Source organism: Daphnia magna, linkage group LG1 (assembly GCF_020631705.1).
Source record: "Daphnia magna isolate NIES linkage group LG1, ASM2063170v1.1, whole genome shotgun sequence".
NCBI classification, from domain to species: domain Eukaryota; kingdom Metazoa; phylum Arthropoda; class Branchiopoda; order Diplostraca; family Daphniidae; genus Daphnia; species Daphnia magna.
The window spans coordinates 8829541-8847614 of NC_059182.1; the positions used below are offsets into that span (position 1 = coordinate 8829541).

Sequence of the window (18074 nt, forward strand, 5' to 3'; positions counted from 1 at the left end):
GGAATTGAAAGACTTTAAGACAGTGACAAGTGGGCAGTGCCTTCCACGAATTAATCGGAGCATTGGACGTTTCAACCACACGACTGCTGATTCGGCTATTTCGTTCATTTTGAGCCCAGACAACGTGTGCTACACGTCCTGGGGAACGAAGACTATTATTGTTGATGGTGTCGCGCGTGGATTTCCTTTTGTTATGCGGAAAATGTCTCGCACACATACGTACGAAAATTATGTCAAAAATGCTACGGTTGAAATTCCAAAAGACAAACAGCTGAAAAGATCAAGTTTTTTTTATTTAGTGTCTGCTTTGACGCACTGCGATGCAAAACTGCGTAAGGCAGTAGACTACGTTACTGGTTTTTTTATTAACGACAACTTCGCCGTTATTTATAGATTAATCGACGCATATTGTGACCCCGGCGAAGAAAAGAGGAAATTACTACGCGAGGTTGACGCTGCACCCCGGTATCTGAAATATGGTTTTCACGGAGACAAAGATGACTGCATCGCCCATAGGGTGTCCTTTGCGCTCGGTGGCGAAGATGCACCAGTTGATGCAACTGCAACGTGCAGTAATTGTCGACATCTGTTTTACATATTCCAATTTCTGAATGAATGCATCATCAAATCGACTGCCCCTCAACACTCAGCATTAACAGCCCTAGATGGCTGTCTAAAGAAAGTTCAGTTATTTATGGGTCACCGGCTTCAAGTTCTGAATCAACAAACAGCTATACGTAAAATGCACACCAAAATGGAGCGTAATTGTTTACGCAATGGATTTTCTAACGAGTGCGTTCTTTTGATTGATTATAAAATGAAGTTTGAGCCGGTATACTTCCGCGAGAAAACTGTAGATCATTACGGTAAAAGAGGAATAAGCTGGCATGGCTCAATGATTACATTTTATACATGTGTTTGCGTCGATGGTGTACAAACCGCCGTTCCCAACTAATTCTACATGGATCATGTAGTTGAAAATGAAAGCAAGCAAGATGTGACGTCAGTGATATCTATTCTCGAAGCAGTGATTATAGCGATTAAGAAACTATTTCCGCACATAACTACTATATTTCTACAGTCGGATAACGCTAGTTGCTATCAAAATACTGTATTGTTGATGCTCATTCCATACCTAGGTTTTGCCCATTCCTTATGCATCCGTCGATTCATACACACCGAAACTCAGGACGGAAAGTCGGTCCTAGATACCCATTTCACAAGAAGTACGCAAGTAGTTTACGAACATTGTAAAGCAGGTAAAAATTGTTCGATATAATTATCATCTACAGCATCCCATTAAAAATAGCATTGACTTCAGAAAATGACGTCGTCACCCCAAGCCAATTGGTTGCGACTTTAAAATATTTCGGAGGTTTGCAGAATTCCATAGTGGTGCTCATTAAACTTGACCGCGAGACAGTCTCCAAATTAGAGGATAATTTCGCTGAATGTGATAGAAAATTAAAGAAAATAATAAAGCGTACTAATGACGTTTTCTTTTCCTACGCCGATTCCACAAGCACAAATGACATTTCTACTTCATCATATCAAGGAAATTACATGCCCCCTTACTCTCTGCAAGGATATGAATATTCAGGTAGACTTTTCCCAAACAGCATTTTTTTGGATATAGCATTGTACCGTTTTCTAATAAATTTCGTTCTGTTAATAATACAGGGAAGGGAAATCCAAGAACTGTCGTCAACGATCCAGCGGCAATTACCGTAACCACACAAGATGATGTGACCCACAGTAACGACTTTGAAGAACTCGATTCTGATGATAGTGAGCTAGACGATGAACTGGCAACGGTTGCCAACTACCTGATACGAGGTGAACATTCAAAGGATCACGAGTCCTCGACGAGCAGCGAAGAGTCGGACGGCCCAACATCTTATAACAATGATGGAGAAGTTATGCAAACTTTACCCTTGACAACGCAAGTAGGCAAAATAACGGGAATTCGCCTTTATACCGATGCGCAATTGGCAATCAGACAGCATAAATGGAAAAAGAAAATTTCGGGGCGTGCTAAGGGCGATGCCTGTCTACCTATGAAAAAAAATTTTGTCAACTACGCCTTGAGGACGGCTTGGAACATGCAATTAAACGGGACAACGCAATCAGATATAACCCAAAACTCTTTAGAAAACTTCTCGCCATTTGTTTCTGAAAATTTTACAGTACCACTACACTTTTCGAAAGGCTGGGCTAAAAGACCAAAAAACGGGCAAATGTACGGGCCTAAACATGTACTTATCTATCGTCCTGACATCCTAGAAATCTTCAAGCTCGGCGAAGAAGATAAAAAAAAAAACGAAGCCCAGCTAAAATGCTGGAAATGTTGGCAGTCAAATATCCACAAGAATTTGGTCTTCCGTCAGAAAATGACATACGGGTTGAAATTAATCGGTTACAAACGAAAAACAAAAGCCCAAATGTAGCCTCCAAAGGAGAAAGGGTGATTGACATTTATGATGCTTTCATTCGTGAAATTGCTGCCAAAAATGTGTCATTAAAACCGAAAGATGCTCTCACAATGACGTTGCAACAGTTCCCCAGGAAAGAAAATCCTAACCTGCCGTCTGATTCTAAGATTAGGAGTAAATTTTCTTACCAAAAACTGTGTGCTAAAAAAACGGAATCAACAAATAAAGTGATTTCATATTGTCTCCTGTATTGTTAGTATTTTTTTTTCAAGAAGTTGTTGAAATACAAAAACAATGATGTTCGCAAATCACCAAGCCGGCCCCCTAAAGTGATAAAATATGTATTTATAGGTTTGCAAATCCTTCTCCTGCTAATACTTCCTATAAATGATTACGCCCAGCATAGCCAAAACGTAGCCCATTACTTTAAACACACCTTTTTTGGATTGCCATTATCGCTGTAGTAGGGCGAAACCTAATTCTTTTCATCCTTGTAGAGGTGCTCCTACTTCTTCCATAGCTGGAACTTCAAATCGCGGCTAAGAGTACTTGGCACAGGACGTAAAAACAATGACTACTTCTTCCTTGTAATTGGATGTGCTGTGTGTGGTGTGGTCCGTAACCAAGGAGCGTCACAATCAAAAAAGAAATGAATGCCAATGACAGTATGACACACAATAACCATAAGAAATGTAGCCTTACACAATATCACGAAACCAGCATCAACCGTATTTCTATCACTCAAATGAAGGGCGCCAAAGGTGAAGTATAATTCAAACTGAAAATCACAAGAAATATGACTTGGATCGCTGTGACGACTTTGCGTCCATCTTTCACAAATAAATAACAAACATTATGATCGAGTTATTAGGACAGAACATATCGATTGTTTAATCGCAATGATAAATATGGGCCGTTAGACTATATGAGAGGGCCTACAGTATGTCCCTCGGACTAAAGTGAAGGCCATGAAATCGTAGCTTCGGTAGTAATCCGCCAGGAGCGCGAGGGAGGTGTTAAAAAATGGCTGCTACGCTGGGTGGGAAACTGGTCAAATGAGCCCTTTACTAGATTGCGAATAACTCGGCCAATCAAATCCGGAAAAAGATTTCCTTTCGGATTTGCATTGAGGGATGGCCAAGCAAACTTTTGGTACAATTAATTTTTTTAAACGCTTCTCTTTTTCCCAAAAAGCGATACCAAAGACCCCCCCAAATTTCAAAAATTTGAAAAAACCCTAACTTTAACATGAAATATCTCCCGAACGGCAGGGAATTTTAGAATTCTGAAAAAACAGGCAAATCCGGAGTAAAAAAATGGATAGGCCTGTATTTTTTTTAGAATTTTACATCCCATAGCGGAATAAGAAAAAAAACGGGGTCCATGAATTTGGTGCACTTGTTAAAAAAATTTTTTTCCCCCCAAAAGTGAAGGCTCACACCGCCTAGCGGTCAAAAAACAAAAATTTGTCATTTTTTTCAAATTTAATAATTTGTATTTGTTTCTTATAAATATTAATTATCTATGCCACCTAGCTTTCAGAAATTACGCTATGGTGAATCCTTGTTTAGTCCTTTATAATTTCTTCTCCGTAATACTTGAAACCTTGCTTTGAATTCTTAAGTCATTGGAAAAGCCGTTCTTTGACACTCCATTTAATGTCCAACTATATTAGATCGGGTTAAATCACCGTCCAAACTCTGTGACATCATTTATAACTGAAAACAAAGTCTGTACCGACTTGCTCAAAGTTACCGAAAGCTAACTAAGAGCCAAATTTATTCGCCACATCACAAAGTCGCCTGCTTAAGGAAGGAGAAAGATCCTAAGCCAGTGAAGTTTAAACAATACGCCTTCTGTCTGGAGAACAGCGCTAACGCTGCCCCCTTCTATTAATCGCAACTGGTGGAAAAACGGAAAGTAAAAAACTTTCACCTTATTTTTATTCACTTTTTTAAGGGAAATCCAGAAGTAGGACTTCGCTGTGTACTACAAAGCATCAAGCAACCGAAAAGGTCGGAAAACCCAATATCAACAGAAGAAATTTCGACGACGCTGAGTTTCAAGATCAGCAAAGAAAAGATGGGCTAAAATGGGATGTAGATAGGAACAAGCTGCTACAAGACTTGCTCACCCAACAACAGCAAGCGTTTGCAGCCCAAATTCTTCAGCAAAAACAGGCCTACACGCAACAAATGCAGCAGCTGATAGCCCAAAACCAAGCTACGGCTCAAGTGGTAGCCGCAGCAGCTCGAGGAGCAGCCGCTCTCGCTCCGGTAGCAGCCAACCAGCCATACCTGCGCCACAGGGAACACGACATCCCCAAAGACAAATAAAACATTTTAAAGGAGATATTCTAGAGTGGACGTCATTTTGGGAGAGTTTCAATGCCTCCATCCACTAGTCCACAATGTCAGATGTACAAAAATTCGACTACCTCAAAGAGTATATCAAAGGGGGTGCTTAGAAAACCTGGAGCTGACCCAGGTAGCACACAGACTCTGTTTCAGGTCTGTTACAGATCTGTTTTTGAGAGTCTGTAAATTGTTTGTAGTGTCCCACTTTTACAGACTGTCACACAGGTCTGTGACAGACCTGACTTACAAAATCTGTATAACAGGTTTGTTACATACCTGACTTACAAAATCTGTATAACAGGTTTGTTACATAACGCGTACCACAGTCTTTGTACTACCAACTGTTTACAGATCCGTCGTTTCAATAATACAAGTATACAACTCACGCGATTTAAAATTTGTATTCAACACGCATTTCATTTTATACACCACTTACACATGATTGTCCAAGCAAAATTATGTAAAGCTTTATGAAATTTAGCAATAGTTTTCAATACGGAGCGCCCATCCGATATAAGTTGGTGATGCACGGCCAATTAATTTCGCATGATGGAGTCGGGACTGCGGTCCGCGGATCAATTCTGGGAGCACTATTGTTGAGCCGTTGGCAGCATCCTCTGGCTTGCCCGACTGTGCAGCTTCAGCCGGTGGGGCAGGAGGCTGTGTGATCACACCTTTTCTCGAAAGGACAAACTGATAGCTCTCAGTCAGTCTAAATGCAAATCTAAAGCAAAATCAAAATTAGAAATAAACCAAGAATAATGAAAACTATTGCAATAACCTACAGATCGCTTTCCATCAACACACATGATAGCTTGGATGATACACGAGTAGTGGCAACTTTGAGCATGGTTAACAAAAACCCTTTTTTAACCATGGTGTTGGCCTTTTATTTTTCTCGAAAGGAAAAACTGATAGCTCTCAGTCAGTCTAAATGCAAATCTAAAGCAAAATCAAAATAAGAAATAAACCAAGAATAATGAAAACTATTATATAACCTACAGATCGCTTTCCATCAACACACATGTAGCACATGTTTTCATCATGATGTAACAATTACACAAAATACTTTAACATGCCAAAACTTACAAGTGTGCTGAGAAGACATGAAAATTCCAATGAAAAGACATACGAGACGACGAACTATCACTTGTCAACAACACGGCCGGCTGGCGGCTGCTGGTAGGCGCAAGAGAGAGTCCCCCTAGCGGGGGCTAATAGAATTTTCCCTTTCCATAAACAAACACACACACAGTTTCGCCACCCAATCCGCCGGAATCGCTTTCCATCAACACACACGCAAAATATTCACCATAATTCCCAAAATATTTCAGCTGGAACGCCTTCCATAAACACACACACACACACAAATTTCTTTTTCGACTCACACAAAATGTCACCAAAAGCTAATAAAAAAACGACCGGCAGCAGTTCCTTCTCGCAACTTCGCCAAAACGCGACTAATGGTAGCGTAGCTGCCTCAGCGTGGGTGCGGTGGCGCTGGTATAGACTAAACTCATCTTCAAAGACGTTGCCACATAAACACGATTTCTATGTGTGTATAAAATTTTATTTCGTTTTATAAACGGCATGAAAAGCGTTTATAAAACAGCTTGAGCAACAAGAAATAAACAAAAAAATTCTTTATTGGAGATGCAGAAATATTGTATTTGAAAAAGTATTAAGTTAAATTAATAACACGAAATTTTAAATTTTCAATCCCGTTTAGCACTTAAATTTTTTTTCCTCGTATCCTTACTTCCATTCAGCCAATTGGAAATATGTTTTTTAAAAAATTCCTCATCCAACTCGGAAAGTTTAACTTTGATCACGTTGTCATTTTTTAACAGTTAGTCATCAACAAAGAAGTTGAGGAACATTTTAAAAATGTGTGCATATACTCATTTTGAAGCTCTGGGTCATCTCTATTTTCTTACCTTGTCCTCTCAACAGTCATCACGGTCTTATCACGATCTTTAACAGTTACCACCGATCTTCTACTTCCATATCCGGAAACCGGAAGCTTTTCAACAAATTATAAATATTCTTTCGACCTTTAACAATGTTTCCATTTGGCCTTGACCAAGATTTGAACCTTCAACCTTTCGAGTGCTGAGCTTAACTCTTAACCATTAGCCTAACACTGACTTATATAAGATGTCATCTGGCTGCATGGTATTACACTGTAATATATGAGAAAACATTTAAGTCTGTTTGCTATTGGGAATCCAGAAATGTACCATACCGGGGATACAGACACAGATCAGATTATTACTGACATAGGTGTTACAAGGGAAATACAAACCCGTAACATACCTGGGCCACAAACCCATAACAGATAATCACTGAAGTATGTTTTACATAGAAAACACAGGCCTGTAACATACCTGAGATACAGACACAAAACAGATGATTTATGTCATATGTTTTACAAGGAAAAAACAGACCTGTACCATATCGGGGGTACCTACTGAGAACAGATGATTTCTGTCATATGTTTTACAAGGGAAATACAGACCCGTACCAGACATGTAGTACAGACACATAACAGAAATATATTTCACTCGGTAATACAGAGTAAAAACATGCATGTAACATACGTGTTAGACAGAAGAAAAACAGAATGTATTTTTACAGAGTAAAAACAGACAAGTGACAAACATGGGAAACAGAGCAAAATCAGAAACAATTTTCTCAAGTAAAAAACAGATCTGTAACAGGTCTGTAGTACAGTGAAAAACCATAATTATGTATTACAGAAAGATTACAGATCTGTTCCAGATCAGTGAAACAAACTTTTACCAAATCCTGTAAAACAGAGCAATTCCAGACAAATTTCCTGTAAAACAGAGATGTAACAAGCCTGATACGGATCTGTTTCACAAGTATGTGAAACAGATCGGTTACAGGAGTCTGTAACAGCTCTGTGTGCTACCTGGGGACTGCAGCCAACTACAGCATCGCCATTGCTGAACTAAAAAGGGTCTACGCAAAAACCAAGGTCCTCATCCAAACTCACTTGTGTAAATTCGACAGCCTGGTACCCGTGAAGTCAATGACACATGTAGCCGCTCTGCGAAGACTTCAACTCACCGTCCAATCCCATATCAACGCCTTGAAGACACTCGGAGTGCAGAAAGACACATTTGGAGGACACCTTGGCACCAAACTAATGAAATTACTTCCTGCAGAATTGCATAAAGAATTGTCGAGTTCCGATGCAAACGACATAACCGACATCACAGCCCTGCTGAATTTCATAAAGGATCAAGTTGATGCTACTGAAAGATACCAGGCTGGTCGCAGACTATCTCGTCGATCCTTAGCGACGAATCGCACCGTCACTTTTTCTACGGAGGAAAGTCGATTCTTATCGACTAGTCTATAAGAGTCGACTTGTCCATTAGAGTGTTCCTTTTTTATAGCTAGTTTGTAATGATTATTGTAGGCCTATTAAATCGTTTGAATCTAGGGTTTCAATATAAAAACGTTTGCAGAATACATTTATTTTAAATTCTTGTGTGTATTGTTGATGAACGCTTGATTTTAAAGTTAAATTAAAAAAAGGTGATACTCTCACTTGATGCTGGACTAGTGATGCGTAGGATAAATTTACAAAAGTAGTACAGGAATATACATAACTGAAGTTTTATTTAATTAGAAACGTAAACAGTATTTGTAAATATATATTTCAATCTAATTAAATCTAGATTACGCGAAAAATTGCTCGCTTACCAATGGACCATGTGGTAATCGACTCTTATCGACTAGTCGATGCTTTCGGCTTCGAATCGATTTATTATTAATTTTAATAACTCCAAATTCTGTTTATGAGAACTAAATCAATGAATATAACGTAAATTTTATTTCCTTGTATAAATGGTTGATTGATAAATTAATTAAAAAGATTAATTAAAAGATAACCTAGCCCTAAGTTTCATATACCTTTGTGAAACCGCGTAAAAAATGGCCGCCGGCATGCTCGTCGAGGATTGGTCAATAGACATTTACAAATTAAACATAAAAAACACGTTATAAAATCTTTTTTCGCATCAAAGCATTCTTCGTGAAACAAGGATCACGAAAATATAAATATTTACTATGTTTATTAGTGTTAAATGGGCAAACGAAGAGCCCAAAGTCTCGGTGTGTAAGCTTGTCTCCCCCCTCTAATAATGTAAAAAAATTTATTATTAATAACTCCTACTTTTTAAGTCGGAAAGTTATAATTTTTACGGGAATCGAAAGATCTCGTTGAGCTCTTTCGATTTCTGTAAAATTTAATGCGAAAAATATGAATGGAAAAAATTTCGAACAAGAATTTTATTTTCCGTTTTTTCGGTTAGGTCCAGTTATAGTCTAGATCGAAAAACCGAAAAAGTTTTTCATGTTCAAAGATTTTTTTCCTTATAAATATTCGATATTAAATTTCCTTCATCCTCATCGAGAGTCAATTCATTCTCAACCTTGTTCTCGACCTAGTAATAAAATAATTCAATGACTAGAAAAAATCTGTTAGGGAAAAGTCCTTTACGGAAAATTCAGTGAAGGCCTTAACAAAATTGGATCCATTGTCGGTCACTATATAGTTAACCTTCCCATGTAGATTAAAATCGTCCATAATGTTGTTGAGCAAAGCCGCAATTTTATCGTATGTATGAGATCCTTTTATTAAAGAAATTTAAGATGTAAAAACATAGAAAAAATAAAAGGTTTCCGTTTTACCTTGAAATCTTTTACAAGCAAGAGCAGCAGAACACCTCTTCAACTCACTCATCTCTCCTTTACTTTTAAGCCAATGTGCTGTTACGCCCAAGAAACTTCGTCTTTTCGATCCCCACGCATCAGCCGTTAAACACACATCCACTGCATTGCTGAACCTCTTCCTCAAACTAGCTTTATATTCTAAATATTGTTGCAAAATAGTTTTCTTCAGCGTTTTAGTGCACACCACATTCACTTTGGGATTAATTTCAGTGCAGACGTTTCGAAAAAGACTGTTCTCAACAGTACTCAAAGGTAGACAACTACCGACAACATATTGAAAAATACGCATGTCTACACGAACTTGATGTTCTGGTTCCAATTTTTTAGCCTTTTCGATCTTTTCTTCTTTCCTAGAGATTGTGCTTAGATCAAGTGCAACATCAATTGTTTCTTGTGGCCTTCCGGCCTCTTTGGCTTTCTTATTAGTCGGCAAGTAAGACGAGTCAGCTGATCGACGCCTCTTTCTGTCATTCATTTTAGTTGCCATAGTCTCTTTATAAGCATCCAAAGCTACATCATGTTTCTTCTGTAAATATGAAAATAATTGCGGTGGTTAAGTTATTGAATAGAAATATAAATTGAGTAAAGAGTAACCTTAAGATGGCGAACCCAGTTAGAGGGATTTCCATAATGCACCTTTGACTCCCAGCCACACGTTTCGCACGTGCCGGCTACTAATTCGGTTCCCAATAAAGCTTTCTTTTCCTTTTCTTCAAGGCGAGTAAGAGATGTGTCAATAGTAAAATGCTTGATTACTGCTTGAGTAAAATTAAAAAATCGAAAGACACCAGAATCAGTCCACAAATCTTTTTCAGTAGAAAACGCCATTGTTATCACTCAGTCACTCTCACTCACTAACACTCAGTCGCTTTGCCACTTTACGAAAAATTAAGACGACACGATCAATTATTGTTCGGCAACATTGCCAGGTGACGGGTTTTTTTTTACCTTTTTTGTAGTCGAAAATTTTTTGGTACGTCAAACGTCAACGTCAAAGTCACATTTAAAATTTATTTTCAGTCAACGTTAACGTAAACGTCATTTTTTGACTTAAGTCATGACTTAAGTCAAAATTTGACGTAAGTCATTCGGTGACGTTCCAAACACTGTTGTTCATACATGCGAAGTCTATACCAACGTCATAATAAAGTTTGTATTGTTGTTTGAATATTCCATATGCAGCTTTTCGGTGAAAAAGGTTCGTTTTTTATAACTAGTTTGCCTACAAGGCCTTCCAGCAAACCAACAAAACCTTCATTTTATACTAAATTTAATGGAATATTTTCTTGAATGATAAACTTCTAAAAAAAAACATTCAAATAGTTAATAAGTTGACCAAAAGATATAAGATGTTGAAAATGAAATAACCTCACATTACTCTGTGACGAAGTAGTTTTTAAATTTTATTATCTAATGAAAGAGAATGCAAATCTGCATTGGAACGCCAAAATTGGAAAACGATGGACGTTGTTTTTCCAAAATTGTAATGGCCTTCGAGGTTTTGTTTGTCCGTTTGCTTTCAGCGGGTCAACCAACTCTCTCATCGAGGAAAGGGGCTCATTTAGAAATGTATCAAATTCCTCAATGACAGCAGCAGAAGTACTACCAGACTGATTTTCACTCGGCTCAGCCAGTAACGTGCTGTATAGTTGACTCGCTTCGTTGCTGGCTTCAGCGCATATTGGTGCACAATTTTTCTTCTCAGTTAAATTGGGCTGTGATACCTGGAGCTGTTGAGCTCTCATTTCCAATTCAGCTTTAACGGCTGCTACTACGGCCCAGTCAGACTCACCGGATTAGAAAATCCATTTCTTCTTGAACATTGGATTCAGCATTGTTCCTATTAATCAACAAAGAATTATTAAAAAGAAGACAAAGTGGCTTTTTATATTTAAAAAATTACCAAGAACATAGAAAGTATCTCGTAGAACATAGCTTAAACGCCTTGTGAGTGATTCTTTTAAGACGCTGGCAATTGGTTTGCAGTATTTGATCTGACTTGAAAATGGACACGCCGGATTGTTGTAAGGCTTCCCGTTTGAGTCTTTGATGGTTACGCTTACTTTGTTCAACAAGTCTAGATAACAAGGAATAACATTTCCTGTAGTCTCATAGTCTCCTTGCAAATCATTGGTTGCATCTTCAAACGGCTGTAAAAGAATTGTAAGTTCTTTCAACACGCAAAGTTCGTGATGGATAGTTCTCCCCAATTTTTAGTTGCATTAAGTTTTGATTGAAGTTTGCGGTCCTTATCGATTGCTTTAAGTAAAGCTGCAATCATTCTTAACTGAGAATTCCATCTAGTTGCGTTTTTAGCTACCAAATGAAAACCAACTGCTTTGTACACGGTTTCAGTGTCCAAGACACTCTTACGAACAAAATGTACAATCTTACTTGTGTGTTCGACTGCTGCAAGGGCTGAATGCGAACCCAAACCTAAGATAGCTTTCATTGCATCACCAACAACCAACTGAAGTGTGTGTGCTATGCAGGTTGCTCTGTAGGTAGCAGTAAGACAGTACTCGACGACTTACAGACTCGAAAAGGTACTGATGGAGAAGATAGAAGTTGTAAATCTATACCGTGTTCCACTTCTTCAAGTTCTTCTTGAGTGTCTAAATCAGAAACTGTTAATTCCTTTAATTCGGTTGATAAGTCATCTATGATGTCCATCAAAGAAGAACCTCCGTCGTCAATCTCAAGTTCTATGAAAACCTCATCACTTTCAGGTTTCTCAGTGGATGCAGTTGATAAAAGATCTTTGATACGATCTTCGGCTTGAGAAGGAGCAATGTGAGTGAATTCATCTGGCATTGATTCATTTGCAACTTCGCCTGATTCCCACCCTGGAATTTGAAGAAAACCAGCTGCTACCATGTTTGAACCACCATCGGTCATAATTCGAGACACCTTGAAGTAAATAGAAAATATGTTCATAAATATCATATCATATTTTCATAAAAGATAATACCTTATTCGAAGGAATTTTCCAATCTTGTAAAAGCTGTTCATATTCAGCAAGAATCGCTTGGCTAGTGTGCCTTCAATGAATTTTACGAACTCCCAAGAATACTACAAACTTTTCAAAGTCGTCAGACACAGCTGAACATGTAAATCCGATGTACCCATCCATAGATTTAGACGACCAGATATCCATGATATTGTTCAGTGATCTACATTGAGAAAGCTTGTTTGCAACTTTTGTTTCGATTTCTTTGTGAAGTTTTGTCGGGAGTGTGTTTCGCATTCTTTCAGGAGTGGGAATCGAATAACCAGGTATGCTCAACTAAAAAAAAATTTAATTCAATAAATAATATCAAATACAAATTTACGGAGCATAATATCTTTATCCAATTACGAAATCCTGTTCTTCTCAGCAAGTTAAGTGGCAGATTGTCTTCGCCAAACATTTTAGCTAAACCATTGTCAAGTTGTTGTTGCCTTCCTTGACTCATTTTTGAATGGACAGAATAGGATCGAATTAAAGGCTGGTTGTGGTTCTTTTTCGCAGAGAAAGATTCAAATTCTTCTTTATGACGGTGTAAAAGGTGGCTTTTGAAATTTGTAAAAGATCCCTTGTCACCTGAGAAATAGCTGTTTCCTTGAGAGGCTTTGCATTCTTTCATACTTCTTGCAAACACTTTTCCCTGAACATTGCAACGCCAATCTTTATAAAAATGGGTCCTCCAAGAAGGGTACTTATTCAATTCAAAAACTGCAATGTTTGTGGTATTAGGTGGCTCTACTAAAGGATTGTTATTGCCAAGTGAAGTATCTTCAATATCAACTATCTCTTCGTCACACTCAGACGTCACGTGACTTCCCAAGTAACACATGTTGTCGGTCCGATATCGGACCGTGTTGGCATTTGTACCTAGCCGATATCACGTGCCAACATAAACCGATATCGGCTGGAGCTCAGTTTGGCGCACCGATCTGAGAAGGCCCGATATCCCAACCGAGGTCGCACCGATACGGAACTCATGCACTGCATCCTACCAATTTCTGTATTTACTTTTTTATTTTATTTTTATTCTTAATTATTTTACAAAAGAATATATTACAGAAGAAGTCATCGGTCATTGTTGTATTTGTAACATTTACTTATTTTAACAAAAAATGAACAAACGGAAACTGAAAAAACTGATCAACTAATATAAATTTTCAGTCCTCATCCGAAGTCCCTTGGATATCATTTTCATCGTCTTCATTTTCTTCGTCTTCATTTTCTTCGTCTGTGATGTTATCGTTTTCTTTGTTTTCTTCATCTTCTTCAGCAATCTTACGCATTTGGTTTCTTCCGCCTTTGCGATCCTTTGCACCACGCAGGAAATTTACAATGCAGTTATTAACCGTTGAATCATCGTTAATTTTCTTGTGGCGCTTGCGAAGTGCAACTAAAAAAAAATAATAAAGAATAAACACCTTTTAAAAAGATTTTAGTTGACTTTACCTTCATATGCTTTGTAAAATTCAGTTGCGTTCAAAGGTTTTTTTTCAGTTTTCCTTTTCCTTGGTGGCTATATTCGATTGCAACAACCTTGTCTAAGCAATGCCTTAATAAAAGCTTGGAAGAATCAGCAAGAGTACCACCTCCCAAAGATATAAGGTAAGGAACCTTAATAGAAAAAAAATAACTCGCTTTAAATGAGAACATTAAAAAAATGGAAATAAGCTAACAAAATATATCTTGAAACGTTTTTGAAGCAGCTCCCTATCCAATGAAAGAAAGTCTTCCATAGAAGAAATAGGGAAATCGGGAAGTTTATCTACGAAATCGTCGTGTTCTTTCTCAGACGTAGTGATTGGTCTACTAGCAACCAGGGACTGAACTACTCGAAAAAGCTCGTCCTGTCGGACCTTTGATTTTGTTAGGTAGTCCACGATCTCATTTGGTAGCTTAATATTCGAAGCGGATGGTTCAGCATCTGAAAACAAAAATCATTTTAAGGATACATTTCATAATTACATCTTAAAATAATTACCGTTTCCTTTATGATGGGATATGCGGGAAACACTCAAGGAATTACTATCCGATTGTGTCTCCTTAATTAAGTTTCGTTTATGGACCGGTGTGCTAGAAATGGGTGCAAAACTAGTTTGTTGTTGAGAATTTTGACTTGAACTGATTGGTGAGCTCCCTAGTGAGATATGATCTATATTAAAGAAAATAAAAAGTTAGCAAGGGCATGATTCAAACAAGTAAAATTAATACTTACAATTGTTAAGGTCTCTAATGTTGAAACGATTTTGCTGTTGAGAATGTTGACGTAAATTCTTAGGTGAGCTGTCTGGTGAGACATGATCTAAATTAAAGAAAATAAACAGTTAGCAAGGGCATGATTCAAGCAAATAAAAATTAATACTCACAATTGTTGATGTCTCCATTGTTGGAACGATTTTGCTGTTGAGAATGTTGACGTAAACTCTTAGGTGAGTTGTCTGGTGAAACATTATCTATATTAAAGAGAATATAAAGTTAGCAAGGGCATGATATGATTCAAGCAAATAGAATCAATACTCATCACAATTGTTGATGTCTCTATTATTGGAACGATTTTGCTGTTGAGAATGTTGACGTAAACTCTTAGGTTAGTTGTCTGGTGAGACATTATCTATATTTAAGAAAATATAAAGTTAGCAAGGGCATGATTCAAGCAAATAAAATTAATACTCACAATTGTTGATGTCTCTATTGTTGGAACGATTTTGCTGTTGAGAATGTTGACGTAAACTCTTAGGTGAGCTGTCTGGTGAGACATTATCTAAATCAAAGAAAATATACACTTAGCAAGGGCATGATTCAAGCAAATAAAATTTATACTCACAATTGTTGAAACTAGTTTGCTGTTGATGAGAATGTTGACGTAAACTCTTAGGTGAGCTATCTGGTGAGACATGAACTAATATATTGTCGCGGGTGAAAAGGGAGATTGGCTATCTCTTCGCAGAGATGAGTCATCCGCTCCTTGGACAACGCTGCGATCGTGGTGAAGAAATTATCAGGAGAAGTCCGCTCTAAGAAAGATACGCAGATACGCAGTCCGGAAGGGGAGTAATTCGCGCGACGGTATAAAACGCTGCCCCGAATCTGCGTTAGATGAGTCTCCATCGGGTGAGCTCCAAGAGCTGGGCTCCGTAGGAGGAGTTCCCTGGTTTCCCAAGAGGTCTTCAGACGCTTCTCCAACTTTTGGTAATGGTTATCCCTTTTTTTTGAGTTAAACCATTGTTTAGAATTTAAGTCATCACTTGTTGTATTCGTTTGTTCTTGTTCTAATACAAATCGTGTGACAATTGGTGGAGACGCAGCTCGTTACCCGTAAGTGACGAATTAGTGCTGCAGAGTTTTAATTTTTGAGACGCAGCTCGTTACTAGTAAGTAACGAATTTTTTGCTGCGGTGTGGCAATTATTGAAGACGCAGCTCGTTCCCTGAGAGTAAACGAAGTCGTGCTGCAGTCATTGTTAGCCGATGCCGAAGAGGACAAACCCACGGCTACCTAGTTACCCAAGAGACCCCAGCAGACGATTACATCCGCTTCGAGAACTGTCAAGCGTTCCGGTAGAAACTTCACCTACCCCAGCCTCATCGTTGGAGAGTGGAACTTCCTTTGTTGGTGAAGCCCTAAATTTTGAAGGTCCTATCCCAAAGGACCATTTGACCGAAGAAGCTGACAGTCAGGGTGAATCAGTCGAGACTGGAAGAGATTCAGACTCGGATTCAGAAACCAAGGTCGTTTTGAGAACTGCAAGTCCAGTTGTTCCATTCAGTGGACAGCAATTTATAGTGCCATCAGGGCATATTGTGCAGCCACAAAGACAAGCTATGCCAGCTGTCAGAAAATTTATTAGCCCGCCTATCTTTCGAGTTAGTCCGGATGAAGATGCGCGCCAATGGATGGAGCATTACGAGACAATTTACTCCCATAACGGATGGGGTGACGCCGAAAAACGTAATAATTTCTATATGTACTTGGACGATACTGCAAGAAACTGGTTCAATTGTGCAAGGCTCCCGAACGAGTAAATGGTAAATCTTAAACGACCGGAAGATATGCGATTGCAGCGCCTCTTCCGTGGCCGAAGGCAGGCGGTTAAAAACAAAAAAAAAAAAAAAAAAAAAAGGAAAATCCTTAAGACTATCCGGGAAATACAAGAAACATTTAAACAAGTAAGCGCAACCGGAAAGAAGAAAAACGAAGGAGTAAAAGTCCCTTATTTGCCTAGAGGACGCAAGCGTATTTTTAGTCTCATCAACCTTCGTGGATCGCAGAAGATTAGTACAGTCGGGTCGCCTGTCTTGAAGAAGGGGGACCTGTCGCGGGTGAAAAGGGAGATTGGCTATCTCTTCGCAGAGATGAGTCATCCGCTCCTTGTACAACGCTGCGATCGTGGTGAAGAAATTATCGGTAGAAGTTCGCTCTAAGAAAGATACGCAGATACGCAGTCCGGAAGGGGAGTAATTCGCGCGACGGTATAAAATGCTGCCCCGAATCTGCGTTCGATGAGTCTCCATCGGGTGAGCTCCCGGAGCTGGGCTCCGTAGGAGGAGTTCCCTGGTTTCCCAAGAGGTCTTCAGACGCTTCTCCAACTTTTGGTAATGGTTATCCCTTTTGTTTCAGTTAAACCATTGTTTAGAATTTAAGTCATCACTTGTTGTATTCGTGTATTCTTGTCCAAATACAACTCGTGTGACAATATGCAAGAACATATAGTTATGAAGTGAATGATTATACGAGTAAAATTTACACTCACAATTGTTGAGGTTTCTGTTGTTAGCACTTAACTATTCCCGTAAACTGTTGGATGAAATGACAGGTGGGCTGTTAATTGAACTATTAAAGCATTCAACGGCTGGTTTTTTTTGGTTTACCAACAGCTACTCTGGCCAACTTCTTTGGAGGACACATTCCTATTTCTATGATGGAACAATTAATTTATAAACTTCAAGACTGGGAATTTCAATATAATACCTCTGCCTTTTTTTACCTTCGACTTCACTGATCTCTGTCCTAGATAGGACTCGCTAAAAGTTTGGTTTTTTGCTGGCTTCCCAGCCATAATTCTTTTACCACGTCTGGGAACGATCTTAATAAAAATAGTTGAAACACATAATTCAATTAACAAAATCGTGAAATTGACTTACGATTGATTGTCTGTCCATTATGAAATAAAGCATTTTGATTAAATCGAGACGCCAAGGAGAAGACGCCACCACTCCTCTTGACCGTTGATTGTCAATTGTTTTCAACGCTAACCACATCTTTTTAGAATATTCAACATAAGAAATTAAAAAGCAAAAACTTGTTGTTAACAACTGCTATTTGAAATTTAATGTTTTTCTTTATCAACTAAATCAGAAGTGTTTTTTAAGTTTTTCCATTTTTAATGTTGTGTGCCAGAAAAGAAGGTAAAGAACAACGCCACCTACACTACAGCATTAAAACTTCTGTGGCATTGCAACCATGCAACGCTGTATATTGCAGACAAACAGTATCTTTCTTATTTTCCTCCAAAGT

The 18074-nt window shown here is 38.4% G+C and overlaps 1 protein-coding gene, 2 long non-coding RNA genes and 1 pseudogene across 3 annotated transcripts; all 4 read right to left on the reverse strand.

Annotated features, from left to right (window-relative positions):
• Positions 1–2659: 2659 nt before the first annotated feature.
• On the reverse strand, positions 2660–3267 carry LOC123474101. The gene is made up of 3 exons (XR_006648754.1): positions 3135–3267; positions 2869–3032; positions 2660–2756 (listed from the first exon to the last, which is right to left on the reverse strand). It is a non-coding gene; the product is annotated as an uncharacterized LOC123474101 (long non-coding RNA).
• A 5913-nt stretch (positions 3268–9180) lies between these two features.
• LOC116915645 lies at positions 9181–10528 on the reverse strand. Its single transcript, XM_045170989.1, has 4 exons — positions 10151–10528; positions 9515–10082; positions 9324–9454; positions 9181–9267 (listed from the first exon to the last, which is right to left on the reverse strand). Exons 1-4 carry the CDS (start codon positions 10382–10384, stop codon positions 9181–9183), a joined length of 1020 nt encoding a protein of 339 aa, XP_045026924.1. The 5' UTR covers positions 10385–10528.
• Positions 10529–10815: 287 nt separating this feature from the next.
• LOC123470584 lies at positions 10816–13392 on the reverse strand (annotated as a pseudogene).
• Positions 13393–14302: 910 nt separating this feature from the next.
• Positions 14303–15015, reverse strand: LOC123472626. Its single transcript, XR_006647101.1, has 4 exons — positions 14927–15015; positions 14776–14862; positions 14542–14712; positions 14303–14484 (listed from the first exon to the last, which is right to left on the reverse strand). It is a non-coding gene; the product is annotated as an uncharacterized LOC123472626 (long non-coding RNA).
• Positions 15016–18074: the final 3059 nt, after the last annotated feature.